This window comes from Candoia aspera, chromosome 2, assembly GCF_035149785.1.
Source record: "Candoia aspera isolate rCanAsp1 chromosome 2, rCanAsp1.hap2, whole genome shotgun sequence".
NCBI lineage: Eukaryota > Metazoa > Chordata > Lepidosauria > Squamata > Boidae > Candoia > Candoia aspera.
This window is the reverse complement of record NC_086154.1, coordinates 257,228,241-257,243,345: the sequence shown is the minus strand read 5'-3', so window position 1 is coordinate 257,243,345 and position 15,105 is coordinate 257,228,241. Positions and strand designations below refer to the sequence as shown.

Below are 15,105 nucleotides of genomic sequence, written 5' to 3'. Positions count from 1 at the left end.
ATTCCTGTTGGGGCTATCCTGAACTAAGCACTGATTCCCCAAATGGGTTTCTGAACCTCAAAGCGATCGATGGCCTCTACTGATGTAATGCTTTTCGTGTCAGGTGAGGATTAGGGAGTCTCTAGTCCACATTAAGTGACATTGGGAATGAAAATTATCCCTCAGCCTAATTTCCTTTATAGGATTGTTCTGAGAATAAAACTGGGAAAAGAAGTACTGTATGCCATTGGGAACTCCTGGAGAATAATGTGCAACTAAATGGACTTGTGAAATTTGGGGTTTGGTTCAGATATGATCTATCTAATTTGGCAACCCAGAATGTCTCCATGCTTGCAATGCTCACTTCCTTCCTTCACTTCTTAACATGCTGAGATATCCCTGGTGAGCTAACAGCAATTGCTTCCAAATGAGTAAACTCTGGTAATTGCAAACTGTAGTTTTTAGCCATTGCAAACTGAAGTTTCCAGTTCTAGTTTTGAAGTAAACTATGACAAATTGAAACACAAAATATGCCTCATTTGGACAGGAAGGCAAATTCCGGGCAAATTCCCAGAAACTAAAAGATGCAGAAGAGAAGAATGCATGATCTTAGAACATATTTCTGACAGTGAATTTGGCCATGTCTGAACTGGACCATTGACTTTTTAGTCTGTGTCACAAAACCTTTTTCATTTAATTTCTCCACCTCTTTTGTAGGAATAGATAATTGTTATCAACAGAGCTAGTTTGAGAATAGGCCTGTTGTGTTTTGCTTCTAATCCATCTAGATTTTTTTTTACTCTCCTTCTATACTAAACAACAAACAAATAGGATCAAATTCTTTTGTCAGTGTGTGTAGATGAGTGAGTTGAAAATGATGATTTGCCCATTATTTGTCTCTTAACACAGTAAGATGTCAGATTGACTGCATGAAATGTTTAATATAAGGTTTCTGTTTTTCCAAATGTAGTTCTGTATATTTAAAAACAAAAATACCATGCAGTATAGTCCCTTAGAAAATCTGACACAAGTTTTAGAAATTTGCAGTGCTTACTCTGTACAGTTCAGTGTTTGGTGGCAGAAGCAGAAATGTAAAGAGCATGGGTTTCTTTTCAAAGGAGGTTGGTTCCAGCAGAAAATCCTAATTTATTTCATTGGACCAACTTGATTTTCCTCTGGAGCAAAAGAGAACTTTCTTGGATTTGTTTCACTCTATCAAAATATATGTGAAAGCTAAGGTACCCTTTTCGGTTCCAGTAGATCTAGAAGTGTTCAGTCATGGAATCTGAATACATACATCTGAAATTTATTAAATGTAAACATCTGTTTTCCAAATAGATATGCCTACACCATCTTTTTTGATAGAAATGAGCTTATCTAATTCCCATGACAGAATTAGGGATCCATGGCTTGATGGGAAGGATAACATTCTGTTTCATATATTCATTTCCTAAGTTTTATGTTAAGCATTTATTCATGTATATCATTGTAGCAGTTCATAGTGATGTTCTGTATCAGAATGATGTTTTTTCATTTTCTTTTTTAATGTTGAAATGCTCACGCCAGGTTCCCAGACAAGGCAGTAGGTATTTTCTGTGTGTGTCCTTTGCAGTGTCATAACTGATATCTGTAGGTTTTCTTTCCTTCCCAGATGGACCTCCAGTTGTGCCCCATTATGATATCTCAGACACAAACTCTGACCCAGAAGTGGTGAACGTGGACAATCTTTTGGCAGCTGCAGCCGTTCAAGAGCACAACAGTTCTGTCGTTAGCCAGGACACTGAGCCCACCTGGAGGACGAGAGGGCTGCTAGAAGAGCTAAGTGCTGAGACAAGTGGGTAGAACACCGCTGTTGAAAGCATTTTATTGGTCTTGCTGTGGTCATAGCAGCCTCTTATTCTTGCTCTCAAGGTTTACTTTTCTTTCCAGGTGGAATCGCATGGTCCCAACCTAGCTCCCCTACTAATCCCTGTACCGAAACTTCGTTTCCTGCCTGCAGTAAATTGACACATCAATGTCACACTTTCAAATTCACTCCTCCCATTCACTGATCCCATTTGGATTTCAAACCAAGCCAAGAAGCTGTAAGTCATACAGCCAGACTGGGGCGGTCAGCTTGTTCAGGGCTGAAGGCCATGGCCTCAGAATGGCATTCATAGTTCAAAAGCAGGGAGAAATTCAAGGGACTGTGCCAAAGACATGGTTGGACCTAAGTTTAATTATATAATTAAATTGACAAAATATAATAATAATATAATAATATAATATAATATAATATAATATAATATAATATAATATAATATAATATAATATAATATAATATATAATATAGTATAATATATAATATAATATAATATAATATAATATAATATAATATAATATATAATATAATATAATATAATATAATATAATATAATATATAATATAATATAATAAGGGACGCGGTGGCGCTGCGGGTTAAACCGCTGAGCTGCCGATCGGAAGGTCGGCGGTTTGAAACCGCGCGGCGGGGTGAGCTCCCGTTGCTAGTCCCAGCTCCTGCTCACCTAGCAGTTCGAAAACATGCAAATGTGAGTAGATCAATAGGTACCGCTTCGGCGGGAAGGTAACGGCGTTCCGTGTCGTCATGCTGGCCACATGACCCGGAAGTGTCTACGGACAACGCCGGCTCTAAGGCTTTGAAATGGAGATGAGCACCGCCCCCTAGAGTCAGACACGACTGGACTTTACGTCAAGGGAAACCTTTACTAATATAATATAATATAGATTATAATATATATAGTAATATATACAATATAATATATAATTAATGTGATCCTGTACTTAATCATTCCTTTGATAATGTCAAGAAGTTACAGTTTGACAGTAGCTTTTGGAGAACCTTTAGGGGGCTGTACCCCAGGCTTCAAGAGGCCATGGACAGCCCCTGGGCCTCAGGCTCTGCACTTCTAGTCCAAACCTTCAGCAGATTTGCTTCAGTCCCTTAGCTGCTTATTCATGAGGGAGGACTGTATATTCCTTCTCCCCACTTCAGGGGCACTGAGGTCCCCTAGGCCTACATGTACTTTTGGGCATGTGTTTGCAGAGCCATACTGTCTGTGCAGCCCTTCAGGGTTGCAATAACCGGAAGTACCAGAATTATTTTAAGAAGTAAGAATGCCCTTGAGTCAGGTTAGGCTGGGCCTATTACGTTGGGCTTTCTTAACCAATGGTCCACTTCGCTCCTCCCCTGCCCCAGAGGAGAGGCACAGATGAATGGGAAGAACACAGACTGAAGTAATTTCATAGGGTAGTGCTCATATATGGTTTTGTATATGTGTATGTGAGAGAGACGCATACGTGTGTATGTGAAAGGGACGCTGTGGCACTGCGGGTTAAATCGATGAGCTGCTGAGCTTGCCGATCGGAAGGTCGGGAGTTTAAATCTGTGTGATGGGGTGAGCTCCCATTGTTAGTCCCAGCTCCTGCCAACCTAGCAGTTCGAAAACATGCAAATGTGAGTAGATTAATAGGTACCACTTTGGCGGGCAGGTAACGGCGTTCCGTTTAGTCATGCTGGCCACATGACCACGGAAGTGTCTCCGGACAAACGCCGACTCTTTGGCTTTGAAACGGAGATGAGCACCACCCATGAGCACCACTAGAGTCGGACACAACTGGACTTAACGTCAAGGGAAACCTTTACCTTTTCCTTATGTGAGAGAGAGACTGGGGGAGAGGCTTCAGGCATGCATCTAGTCTAGTGACTCTTGTAATCAAAGCTGCACAAGTTTCATCATTAGCTACTTACTGATGAAAGGCAAGAGATGAAGGTGCAGGTCTTCGCTTTCTAAAAATGCACTGTTGCTGTTTGTGAGTTTTAGATCTACTTGTTCATCTGTATCTCTTCAACTGTCAATTGCTATAAGTCAAGCCATGTTGCAGAGCAGAGGGTAAAAGCTGTTGCTAAATGTTGGCTCACCACAGTCCTTCCTTTGGGTGTGCTATTGATTTTGTCTCCCTTCTGGCAAGTGGTCCTTGCCTTTGACATTCTTGAACACATACATAATGTTTTCCATTTTGCCTGCCAGGTTTTCCTGAAGATGCGTTCCTCTGCTCTTGATAACATGTCTCCTGTTAGGATCATAGATTCTATGAGTTGATCAAGATGACAAATCAAGGGAGGATGACTTCGTGGTTGAATATTCACAAAGAAATTGGGTATTATGAGTGCCCTGGTGTGTCCAAGGGCATCTTACACCTAAAATGATAACAAACAAATCATGGACCATCTTACATTATAGTAGAATATACCACTGACAGCAGTTCTTCAACTAGGCCTCTATTAACCGGTGAGCTAAAACAATGTCTTTCCTACCCACCTCATCAAAGTATTAGTGTTCAGATCCTGCAAGGAAGAAAAGAAACAATCTAAATTAAAGATATTTAGCATGAGTGAATATTTTTTTTATTGTTTTTGGCACCTAGACTGCTGTTTAATCACCATTTCTATAACCAAAACCTTTCCTAGTTGTCCAGGTATCAAGCAAATCATTATGAATCACGTAGGATATTTCTCATTTCTTACATAGATCAGTGCAGCAACAGATGACAGCTTTTAGCTGATCTTGGCTGATCTTAAAAAAAAAAAAAAGGATCAGATGTTATTAATACTGGGGATTGGGGGTGGGAAGTTACCAAGAAATCCCAGAGAGGTCAGGAAAACATTCCAGAAGATGACATTCCATATTGTTGCCAAGAAAACTACAGTATATTGTTTGGTCTATGTAGTCACTAACAGTTAACACAACTTGAGAGAGTCTTTACATTTATATACAAGATTGTATTTCTAATGCAGCATTCTTTCAGAGTATCTTGGTGGTAACACTCTCCACAAATGCATTTTTATCCAGTATATCTGGTGCATTAACTATGACCAGAACAGAGCTGACCATTGTCATCCAAGTTCTTGCAATTTATTGAGTTGACTCGTGCAGGGCATTGTTGTGACTGGGTTCAGACATATGCTTAGCCATAACAGGGTTTGTTGGCTTTGTTTGGTTTGGCCATTGCTGCTTATAAACCATGGTTTGTACTTAGCACGTTATATGAAGCCGACCAATTAGGGCTGATCAAACAAGCCTCAATTAAGCATGTAACACAATGTGTGAACCAGCTTTTTGTGAGCCTCCCCATGAGGACTGTTTTGCAGTTTCAGTTCATCCCAGCTGTTGTTGCATACGGATTTGTGACGGCGCTGATTCTTTCACAGACATGCTGGATATTGCCTCGACCACCCAGTCCTGTTTCTTTCTTTCTTAGTATGTTAAGATCTGGCATTAAAGCTCATTTTCTTATTTCTGCCACATATCATGCTGCTTTGTTTCTAAGGCTTTGGGACTTTTTCACTAGAGAGACTCATTAATGTAGCTGATTAGAAGAAAACTATATTTTCAGTAGACAGTTTGTTTTAAATTAGTATTTCAATGGCTCGGTTTAATTTTATTTGTAAGCCACAATACATACACAATAGAAAAAACAGGCTGGGAATGTATTTAAATTAATGCTGATGCTACTGCTGCTCTGAGACGTATTTTTGGATTATGTCTTCCCCATCAGCTGAAGGGAGGTGCAATAAATACCTCTTTTTTCAAAATGTAATACAATCTGACAGTGTTCAATTTGCACCATGTTGCGTACAGAAATAGGGTGAAAATATAGTTCCATAGTTCCACCTTGTAGAAAATTCTTTTTTAAGAATTTGCTTGTGGTACATGAATGTACTTACCACGTGCTGCTGCTATGTTTTTCAGACAGCACCATCACACCGAAGGCTAGAAATTCCAGTGCTATCTGCTGTTCTCTATTATCAGGAGACCCAGATACACAGAAAGAAATGCAGGCTTAGAACTTCCATTGCTCACTTTCTGAACTAAAAGCCCCACCCGCTCACGCATTGGCACGCCCATGCGTATCTACCCCACTCAAAGTCTAGAAGGCCGGACCAGGTTGAGTTCCAGAAGAATCAAAGTGGGCCACCCACGCAGAATACTTACCTTGTGTGACAGCTCCCAAGGACTGCAGTGCGCATACATCTTTGTAACTTCTAGCAAGGCTGGACCAGGCCCTCAAAGCCAGACCCCTCGCATCGTGGCACTTTTCTCCCCCTCGCTTGTACTGTTCCACCAGGTTCCCGCTGCCTCCTTCAGATCGACACAGGAACCCAGCAGTTCTTCTGGGAAGTGTAATTTGCTGCATCTTCTTCACACTCTTCATTCTGGTGCTTTTCCACAGGATATGTTAGCTGAAATCTTCTGGAGCAAAACTTTCTGCCTCCGTGGCCTGTTTTGAATGGTCCTCACATGCTCCACTTCCATACCGATCCATTCACAGAAATGCCTGGCATTTATCACCATACCATGGCACTGGACACCAACTGGCACTAGCAATAGCATATTGGCATTAATATGCTGATAGATGGTTTATGAATGATAAGGTTATATATAGCTAGCACAGTGTGAGAACCAGTGTGGTGGAGTGCTGAAGGTGCTGGCCTAGAATCCAGGTGGCTGTGAGTTCTAGTCCCGCCTTAGGCCTGAAAGCCGGCTGGGTGACCTTGGGCCGGTCACTCTCTCTCAGCCCAACCCACCTCACAGGATGGTTGTTGTGGGGAAAAGGAGGTGGGAGTACAGGTAGTCCATGGCTTACATCCATTCATTCTGCGACCGTTCAAAGTTATGGCAGACTGAAAAAAATGGACGTGCCACCGGTTCTCGAAGTTCTGGCCCTTGTAGCACCCCCACGAACATGTGATTGCGACCTGGGCGTGTGGGTGCCCGGCTTGTGATTGTGACATTGCAGGGAGCGGCAGTCACGTGATCACCATTTGTGACCTTCCCTGCCAGCTTCCCACAAACAAAGTCAATGGGGAAGCCAGTAAGGAAGGTCACAAGTCGCCCCAGTAAGTTGCTCCCCCTTTTTCTCCTGACCACAGCACATGCACTCTGCCCATGTGTGGCCTGTGCTGGCCCTCCCACGACTTGCACATGACCTGCCCCAGCCCTCCCCCACCCCCCACACTCCTTACCTGGGACTCTCACCATTTCCCACTTAACAACCTGCATGTCTTGGGGTTACAACAGCAATTGGGACTGGAACTGTCGTCACTAAGCAATGCGGTCACATGATGTTTCACTTTACAACCGCATTGCTTAGCAACAGCAATCCCGGTCCCAATTGCTGTCATAACCCAAGGACTACCTGTATTAGGTAAGTTCACTGCCTTGATAAATATATAAATGCAGGATAAAAATATAATGTCATGATGATGTAACTGTGTGATAAAATTTGAGATATCCCCCTGGGCAACTTGGTTTTTACTGTTTTAAAACTGCCTTGGGGTCTGCTGCTCTTTGATTTACCTGAGTGTAAAGCTGTTGCAGCTGCTGAGCCTTTGGCTGTGTGATGCCTTCTGCTTTCTCTCCTGCAGATCACTTGGAGGCTGAATTCCTGGCAAGTGACCAGCTCCCCGCCAGCCATGCCCAGGTCAATGACGAAATCAACGTTGCCTCATCTGATAGCGAAGTGGAGATTGTGGGGGTTCAGGAGCATGCGAGGTGCTCATTCAGCTTTTCTGCCTGCTTCTGGGTTTTAACTCCAACTGTAATTAAGTAGCTGGGATAAGTTTTCAAAATGAAGAATGCAGGCTGTTTGCATTACCTTTGGGTTGCCTGCAGATGGCTTGTTTCTTTTCAGCTGAATTTCAGACATATGAACAGTATGTATGTAGCATTTTTTAAAACATGTAATGCTGGGGCAAAGCCTAGAGAGTTCATAAAAGTGCGTGATGGTTGTGACCAGCTGCTTCAGCCTCCTCCTCCCATAAAGTCAAAGCAGTGCAACCATAAAGGAGAGAAGCACAGGAAGTAAAGAGATCTTTCTTTGAAACAGGAATAAAGTGTCTCAAGCAGCAGGGGGACAAAGCCTCCCAGTCATAGGGAGAAGTGAGAGGAAGGCAGAGGAAACCCATGAGATGCCCAAAGGAAAGGCGAGCCACCAGAGTGAAGAACTCTATGAACGCAGGTGCCAAGACAAACTATTCCTTAGTTTTCAGTTAAAGCCAGGCTTGAGGAATTGTGTTTGTTCTCCCCATACCAGGTCTTAACCATTGAAGGTTAACACAGAAGGACCTTTCCCCCAAGTGCTCTCTTTCTTGAGAGGAGAAGTCAGCATCAAATGCAGAAGGGCAGCCCTTCAGTCATCCTGCAGGATATTCCGGCCTTTGATAGGATGCAGCCAACGCTGATTGAGCGTCCTCCTGCCAACAGTCTTGGCCTTAACGTTTAAATACTAAAGGACTCCTGGGGAATGAGGAGGTAGAAGCTTTTCTCAGGTGTTCTAACACTCCTCCAAAGCTAACAGAAAGGGAGAAAGGCAGGGGGTTGAAAATACTGCAGTGCCTTACAAAAGATGAAGGGGCTTGGAGGGGGTCAGGTCATACGTGATATTATATGTATGTATATTATTGGTCTGAACTAACCAAATTTGGGAGTGGTCCCATTGGGCTCAGTTGTTGTTATCGCTGAGCCTACTAATTTAAAGAACCTGAGGGACCACAGCATGAAATGTGAAACCTGTGCATTGCTCTTATATCCCCTTTCCCGTTAGTGATGCTCTAAGTTTCTGAAGATATTGATAGAATTATGTCCTCCATATTGTTAGTACTTTGGGCAAATCACGAGTATCATTCCCATAACTATCCTTACAGTGATCCAATGTTTTCCATGTCTCTTTCAATTCCTGAGATTCTTGGTAAAACTCATTAACTTGTGGACTAGCCACTGTTCTCTCTTCCTAAGGCCAGCCCCCCCTCCCCCCATAATGTGGGGATTATAATGCTAGCTGTGATGGACTGTTGTATCAGTTCATGCAAGAATATGAATAAATGCATGATGACTGCATAAATTCTGAGGATAATTCAAGCAATTGCTCTGGGATGGCTGTTGGCTCGTGTCATTTTTGTATCTGCTGCCCTTCTAGTTTGACTTGGCCTTCCCATCTGGTGGCTTCTGTTCTGGTCTGCCAGCATGGCTTTTGAAAATGACAAGCGTCACCCCAGAACATAATGGAGGGGCATCAGGTTGACTGGTTTAACGAGCCATTGATGTTTTAAACTTTGCTGCCTCCCTCTTCCTGCTCGGGTGGATATTACAGGCGGTTCGTGTGCCTGGAGTGAGCCACAACCCACTTTCGTACAAGGAAGTCCATCAGGCATGTTCAAGGATGTTTCTTCCTTTGCTTTTATCCCAGATATGTCCATCCTCGTGGAGGAGTGATTCAGAGTGTGTCTTCCCGGAAACATGGCTCAGGTCTGCAGTGCACCCGGCAATCAGAAACATGGACAGGGGTGGCCCCTCCGCAGAATTGGTCTTCACCGCCCGAAGTGGTAGATCTCACCCTTGATGAGGACAGCAGACGGAAATACTTACTGTAATGCAATTTCACTGTGTTTTTAGTTATTTAGTCCTTTCCCTTTTGTGGCACAGAAGTTGCTGGATATTGCCTTGGTGTCCAAAGCATCTGCTCCTGGTGTTCTGGAAGTCAGCCTCCTTCGGGAGCGTTTCCTCCTCCGCCCCCCCTCCCCCCATTAGAATTGCAGTGTCATTTCAGAAGTTTCCTTGAAATAATGACACTTTCCTAACCAAAGGGAGCTCTCCTTTTGTGGAAAACCTAGCACACTGAACTTCAGGGACCGCTTCCAAGTTTTTAACTGTGTGCATTTCAGTTAGAGCGCTTGTTGACGGGAGCCGCGATACCTTCTCAGGCACACCCTGTAGAGAGAGCTACAGAGTTGCTTAAATTCACCACTCAAGCAGATGTTGCTGGTACACTTGGGGCTTTATCTCCTTTCTCTCTTGCAGTGTCAGCATTAAAAACACGGCTGGCCTGACAGGCTCCTGGTTCTGAGTATCCTCATTCTGATTGTAGCATGATTGGGGGAGTTTGCAAGCGTCGAGTCAGGACCAGGGGCCTCCAGGTGGTAAATGGATTTGGTTACAGAAGGACCAATGCTTGTTCACAAAAGGCCAACACTGAGCAGCTTCATTTAAACTTCAGAAGATAATTTTCAGCTGTGCTTGGGTATCCCCCATGGCTCAGATCTGAGTTTTAGAATAGCGCATTTTACTATTATTATTTTTCCTAGACTACTGTATTCCTACTGGTCATTTGGCTTGGCTTGTTACAGCCTGTTTCTTTTGAAAAAAACAAGCACAAGGAACAAAGGCGTCAGTACCTCATTTCTGATCTCAGGTGTGCTTTTCATAGACAGCTCGAAAGGTCAGGCTGGTAGCCATAATCCCCTATCTGTGGGGTTGTAGGTACGTGACTGTAGCATGGGAGAACACGAGGCGCTTGAGCTGCCTTCACACATAAGGTCGGAACAAGCCGTGAAAAAGGCACTTGCTTCCCGTTCTGTTCTTGCTGAGAAACACTAGTGGGATTTGGAGAGGCTGAACACCAGCTCCTCTTCCAGGAATTTTTCTCTTCCTTGACCAGAGGGGGCTCAGCTCAGTTCCTTCTCAGGGTAGCTGTAAATTGGAGCCAAGGAGAAGAAGAGGGGAGACGCTGAGCCCTGCAGGCACAGCACGTCTGAATATAATCAAGGCATGCCTTCCTACGGCCCCAGTGCAGGAGCATCCGGCCCTGCTTTGCCTGGATTGATCTGAACGTTTTCTCAGGAAGGTTTTGCTGGGTGTGTCAGTTGCACAGAGATCATCAGAGGAAGGGAGGGGTGTCCATTTCTACACCCCTTCAGAAATGACATGCAGCTTATTCGTACACATTCGCTTTTAAAGTGTAACATGAGAAATGCCGCTTTAATTTTACTCAAGTCCCTTCAGCTCTTGGATCTTCTTCTTTTAAGTTCTTGTTTAACCTGTGCTGGATTTCGCCACCAATTACGAATGATGCTGCTTGCTTTTAGAACCTCTCCTGGGTCAGATGCTCAGTTGTCTTCTGCAGGACGTAGCCATTGCTGCATGATGAGATCATCCTCATTCCATCAGGGGGACAATAGAGGCACTCATCCTGTGCCTAAGAGCTGGTGTCATTGGGCAAGCTGGCCTCAGATGCTTGCAGGTGTCAGGGAACTTCTCAGTAATACGTGTATGTAACATCCTTGACCCCTAAAACTCCTTGAATCTCCTGGTAGCTTGCGTGCTTGACCAAGAGATTTGTGGAGTGATTTCAATTATATGAAGTGTCCTCAGGAACTGGCCTTTTCTTGGGGGAGAGCAAGTGGTGGTCAGTGGACCAAACCTTTGCAGATACTGAGAATAGTAGCATGAAAGAGCTTGCTTTCTTCCCTACACCCACCCCTCTAGAATGGTGAGGCTCACAAGGCAGGAAGAATTTCCCTGCAAGCTTAGCCTGGTGAAGGATTGTAAGAGGAAAAACGCTACATTTGCTCAGGTTAAAAAAGGGATCCTAGAACATCCTGTCTTCTGCTGCTTGCAAAAGCACGAGCTAAACCATGCATCCCCAGGTACCAGTCCACTGAATGTAAATTTGCGTAAGTCTATTCAGTTAAAAATTCCATTACGTGTGTAGAAATTCAGGAGAGATTCATTCATCCTTAAAAGGACAAATTAACCACAAACCCTTTGCCAAATTGTATGCTTTATCCGTCCACATTTAGCAGAAAGTGTATTTGGACTTGCTTGACAGCTAGAAGTGGCTATGGACCTCTAGCTGTGGTAGAAACTTACAGAGCAGTGATCGTATGGGGGCCCTTAGAATTGCTGGCTTCAGATCTTGAGGGGGCACCTTTTGCTTCAACAATCCTGATGGGGTGAGGCCTTATATCAGATTGCGAGTGGAAGAATTGTTCCACTGAATGCACTGCCATGCTAACCGTTCCCCAGCACACACACAGTCAGAAAACCAAGCTGCTTGTGTGGGGGGGAAAACCACACTACAGTAGAACCCCCCCCCCACCCCCCAAAGTTGATTTCAGGATGTAAAATAAGACATACAAAGTAAATAATTTGGGAAGAATTACAATACTGTATCTCGACTTAGGGAAGAGAGTCTCTTTACCTTAAGCAGGCATTGACATCTTGTGAAAGTTGACTCTTATTTCCTATAACAAGTAGGGCAGAAGGGTGTTTATGCCCACCCGTCAGAAGAGACACCAGCCTTCACCAGGGATGGCAGCATGCTCTCCAGATGTTGCTCCAGTGCAGTTCTCATAATCCCACACTAATGGTATGACATCTGAAAGACTACTTGTTGCTCATGCTCGTCCTTCACCTTGTGGTTCTTAAGGCAACCAGTGGTGGGTGCAGATCAGTTGCTTCTAAGCCAAAGAGCCATCTCTTTCTTCTTCTCTCAAATGCTGGTTCCACATGTTATCAGGAAATGGTCCTGTTACTTCCACACAGAAACATCAGACTGGGGACATTTCTCGTTGCTTAGCTAGGGTGTTACCCCATAAGACTGGGGCAAGTGTGAGGTGGTATGGCTATAATGAGGACGGAGCACTTGGTTCTTTCCCACTGGACTGTCACCATGGCTGAAGAGAAGGTCACCCAGAGAGGGGAGATCTACAGTATTACCTTCTGTCTACCTGCATGCTTTCAGTTTCCCCGTTCAAACAGTAACAGCATGGAACTGCGTAACGGGGGAAGCAGATCTGATGGAGGTGCCTGTGAAGACCAGAGCAGGTGGAATTTGGCCTAGAGCAGCCGCTTTGTGCTACTTTTAATTGAGTTTTTTCCCCAAAACACAGAAAAGATGGGGGGAGGGGTTGTTTGGTAAGGAAAGCTATAACTCTAACTGATCTACTGATCAAATAAATCCAGTATTTAGTCTCTTCATGTTGGCCAGTACCAGAAGCATCAGAGCAGCCTACTGGTGGATTATCCCTTAAAATGAAGAGAAAGAAAAGCTAGTTTCTAGTTTGTATTTGCTGTGACTTCCATGTATATATAAAAATTTGACTGCATTCTAACCAAACTTCTTCCAATTGTGCACTGTGTTTGTTCTAAAGGAATCATGAGGTTTTTAGCTTGGTAACCAGTTTTTCCTCTCTTTTTTGATTAAAAACACTACATTTTTTTTCTCACTTGAAGAATTTTAAAAAGTAATCTTTTTAAGAAAGAAAGAGCAGGAAGAAAGAAAAATACAATCACTGGATAGCTAAAGAACTTGGAGTTTGATTTTTATTTTTGCTATTTTTATTTTGTTTTGTTTTTTGGCAGAACAGCCTGTCTTGATTTGCCTTTTGCTCTCTTGAAAAGTGAGATTGTAGCCATTGTATGGTTAAAAATCGATGCACTTGATGATTTTAGCACAGGCCTGCCAAGCGTGCCCACTTTGGGTCTGCTGTCATCTGGACTTTCAGTAAAGTTGGCATTTGGGGCTGCAAAAAACGATTTCACTATAAGCATTTGGCATGCTGCAGTACCAGGCTGTCGGGCTTCTAATTTTCTTGACAGGCCTGGTTTAACAGCTCTGTTCTCATCTTCCACAAGGGGGGTGGGAAAAAAGCTAGAATTTGTTTTCAATTGTGTAACTGCTGAGTTTAAAAAGACAAAAATACACATCAAAAGTTCTTTTTAACACACATTCTTCTCTCCATGTAGTATTTAATGGTCTTTGGAGAAAAAAAATAGAGTGATACTGAATATACATATATGTGAATATATGTGTATGTGTGTATATATGCATATATATATATGTGTGTGTATATATATATGCATATGCACAAGATGAGACTTTCTGGGTTTTTTGTTTTGTTTTTTGAAACAAGTCTGTAGCATAAAGTTTAAACTATTTTAAAGGAAAATAATAAAATAGAGTGAATTATTTAAACAATACCTTCCTTTGTAGCACGTGAGGGTTTTTGTGGCGATGCTTTCTTTGGACTTTTAGGGAAAGTCTTCTGAGATGGTCTACGTGAAGAGTGCCAGCCCCAGCCATTTCCTTTCTGTTTCCAAATAGTCGCCAGCACCATTCTGCTCCAGTGAAGATTCAAAGTCCGCCCTCTCCCCTCTAACGGAACTGGAGCTCCGTAGGCTAAACCCTACAGGTCGGATTTGGGTTGGGGCCACCGGTGATGCCACTGGGCTCCATCCTCCCATGCCTCTTTGCAAACATGGTCGTAAAATTTCTGCAGCTCTTTGCTTAACAGGGGATTGCTCCATTAATAGGTAGCCTCTTGTCGTGTGTGCATACTGACAACTGTATGCATGCTGTAAATGGGAATCAACTCACCCATCTCTTGCTGCTGCTTTGCAGTTCAGCCGCCGTCAGTGTGCTTCCCCTTAATGGACAGAACACGTCCCATTTCCTATTGCTGATACTGAAGAAAGGATTTCGAAGCATTTCCCTTGTATCGTCTCAGTCGTATTACAGCCAAGTAAACGAGATCAATATTCTGCCCATGCTGCTGATGGAATCAGAGAATAGGTAGCTCGCTGTAACCATCTGGAGAGTGCTCTTGGTAGAGAGTTGAATCCGAGGTATCTTGACTCACCATGCAAACTTTGCCACTGTGCTCTTTCACTAATGGCTGCATGGTGAAAAACTTTGTAAAAAAGCATTTGTAAAAATGGCCCTAGACTCTCATGGAATCCTAGCCATGGTCTGGATATGAATCCGAGTTCTTAAAGCCCAAGTCCCAAACGAGGTCCACTGCGTTTCATTCAAACTAACATTCTTGAAGTGGGAACAATAAAAAGAAAGCAAGAATTCCAACAAGGCCTTATACGCCCAGAGGTACAAGCACTAATGGTCAAGAGAGAACTGTATGGCGGAGGTGGAGTGGAGTCTCCTGGAAGAGGGTGTGACTGAAAGCTGGAACTCTGAGCAGGAACATTCCCCACAGTGCAGCACTTTACAGCTGCTTACACTCATCATAGCTAATAGCAAATGTTCTCATGAACTTTGCAGGGCAGGGTTCAATCTGTGTGAATGTACATCTCAGCAGAGTGGAAACTCACATCATTTTGGAGAGCAACAACAGGCTTTCCCAAGAAAAACGTTCTAACAAGATATCTCTTTGGGAAGATTACAGAGGAATCAGTCCTATTGTTCCTACTCCCTTTGTTAAGATAGCAGCTCATCCTTTGGGACATTTCACAC

At 43.4% G+C, this 15,105-nt stretch overlaps 1 protein-coding gene across 6 annotated transcripts in view; it reads left to right on the top strand.

Moving 5' to 3' along the window:
• ARK2N (arkadia (RNF111) N-terminal like PKA signaling regulator 2N) overlaps nt 1-15,105 on the top strand; it is a 67,422-nt gene that overhangs the window by 48,195 nt on the left and 4,122 nt on the right. For 2 of the 6 annotated variants that reach the window (XM_063295860.1, XM_063295862.1), the window contains exons 4-7: nt 1,613-1,813; nt 7,448-7,574; nt 7,909-8,040; nt 9,268-13,838. In XM_063295860.1, coding sequence (XP_063151930.1) covers nt 1,613-1,813; nt 7,448-7,574; nt 7,909-8,040; nt 9,268-9,451 — 644 coding nt within the window. In that variant the 3' untranslated portion in view covers nt 9,452-13,838. Of the gene's footprint in view, nt 1-1,612; nt 1,814-7,447; nt 7,575-7,908; nt 8,041-9,267; nt 13,839-15,105 lie in introns of those variants that run through there. The other 4 variants (XR_010067370.1, XM_063295863.1, XM_063295865.1 and 1 more) reach the window with 4 other exon arrangements.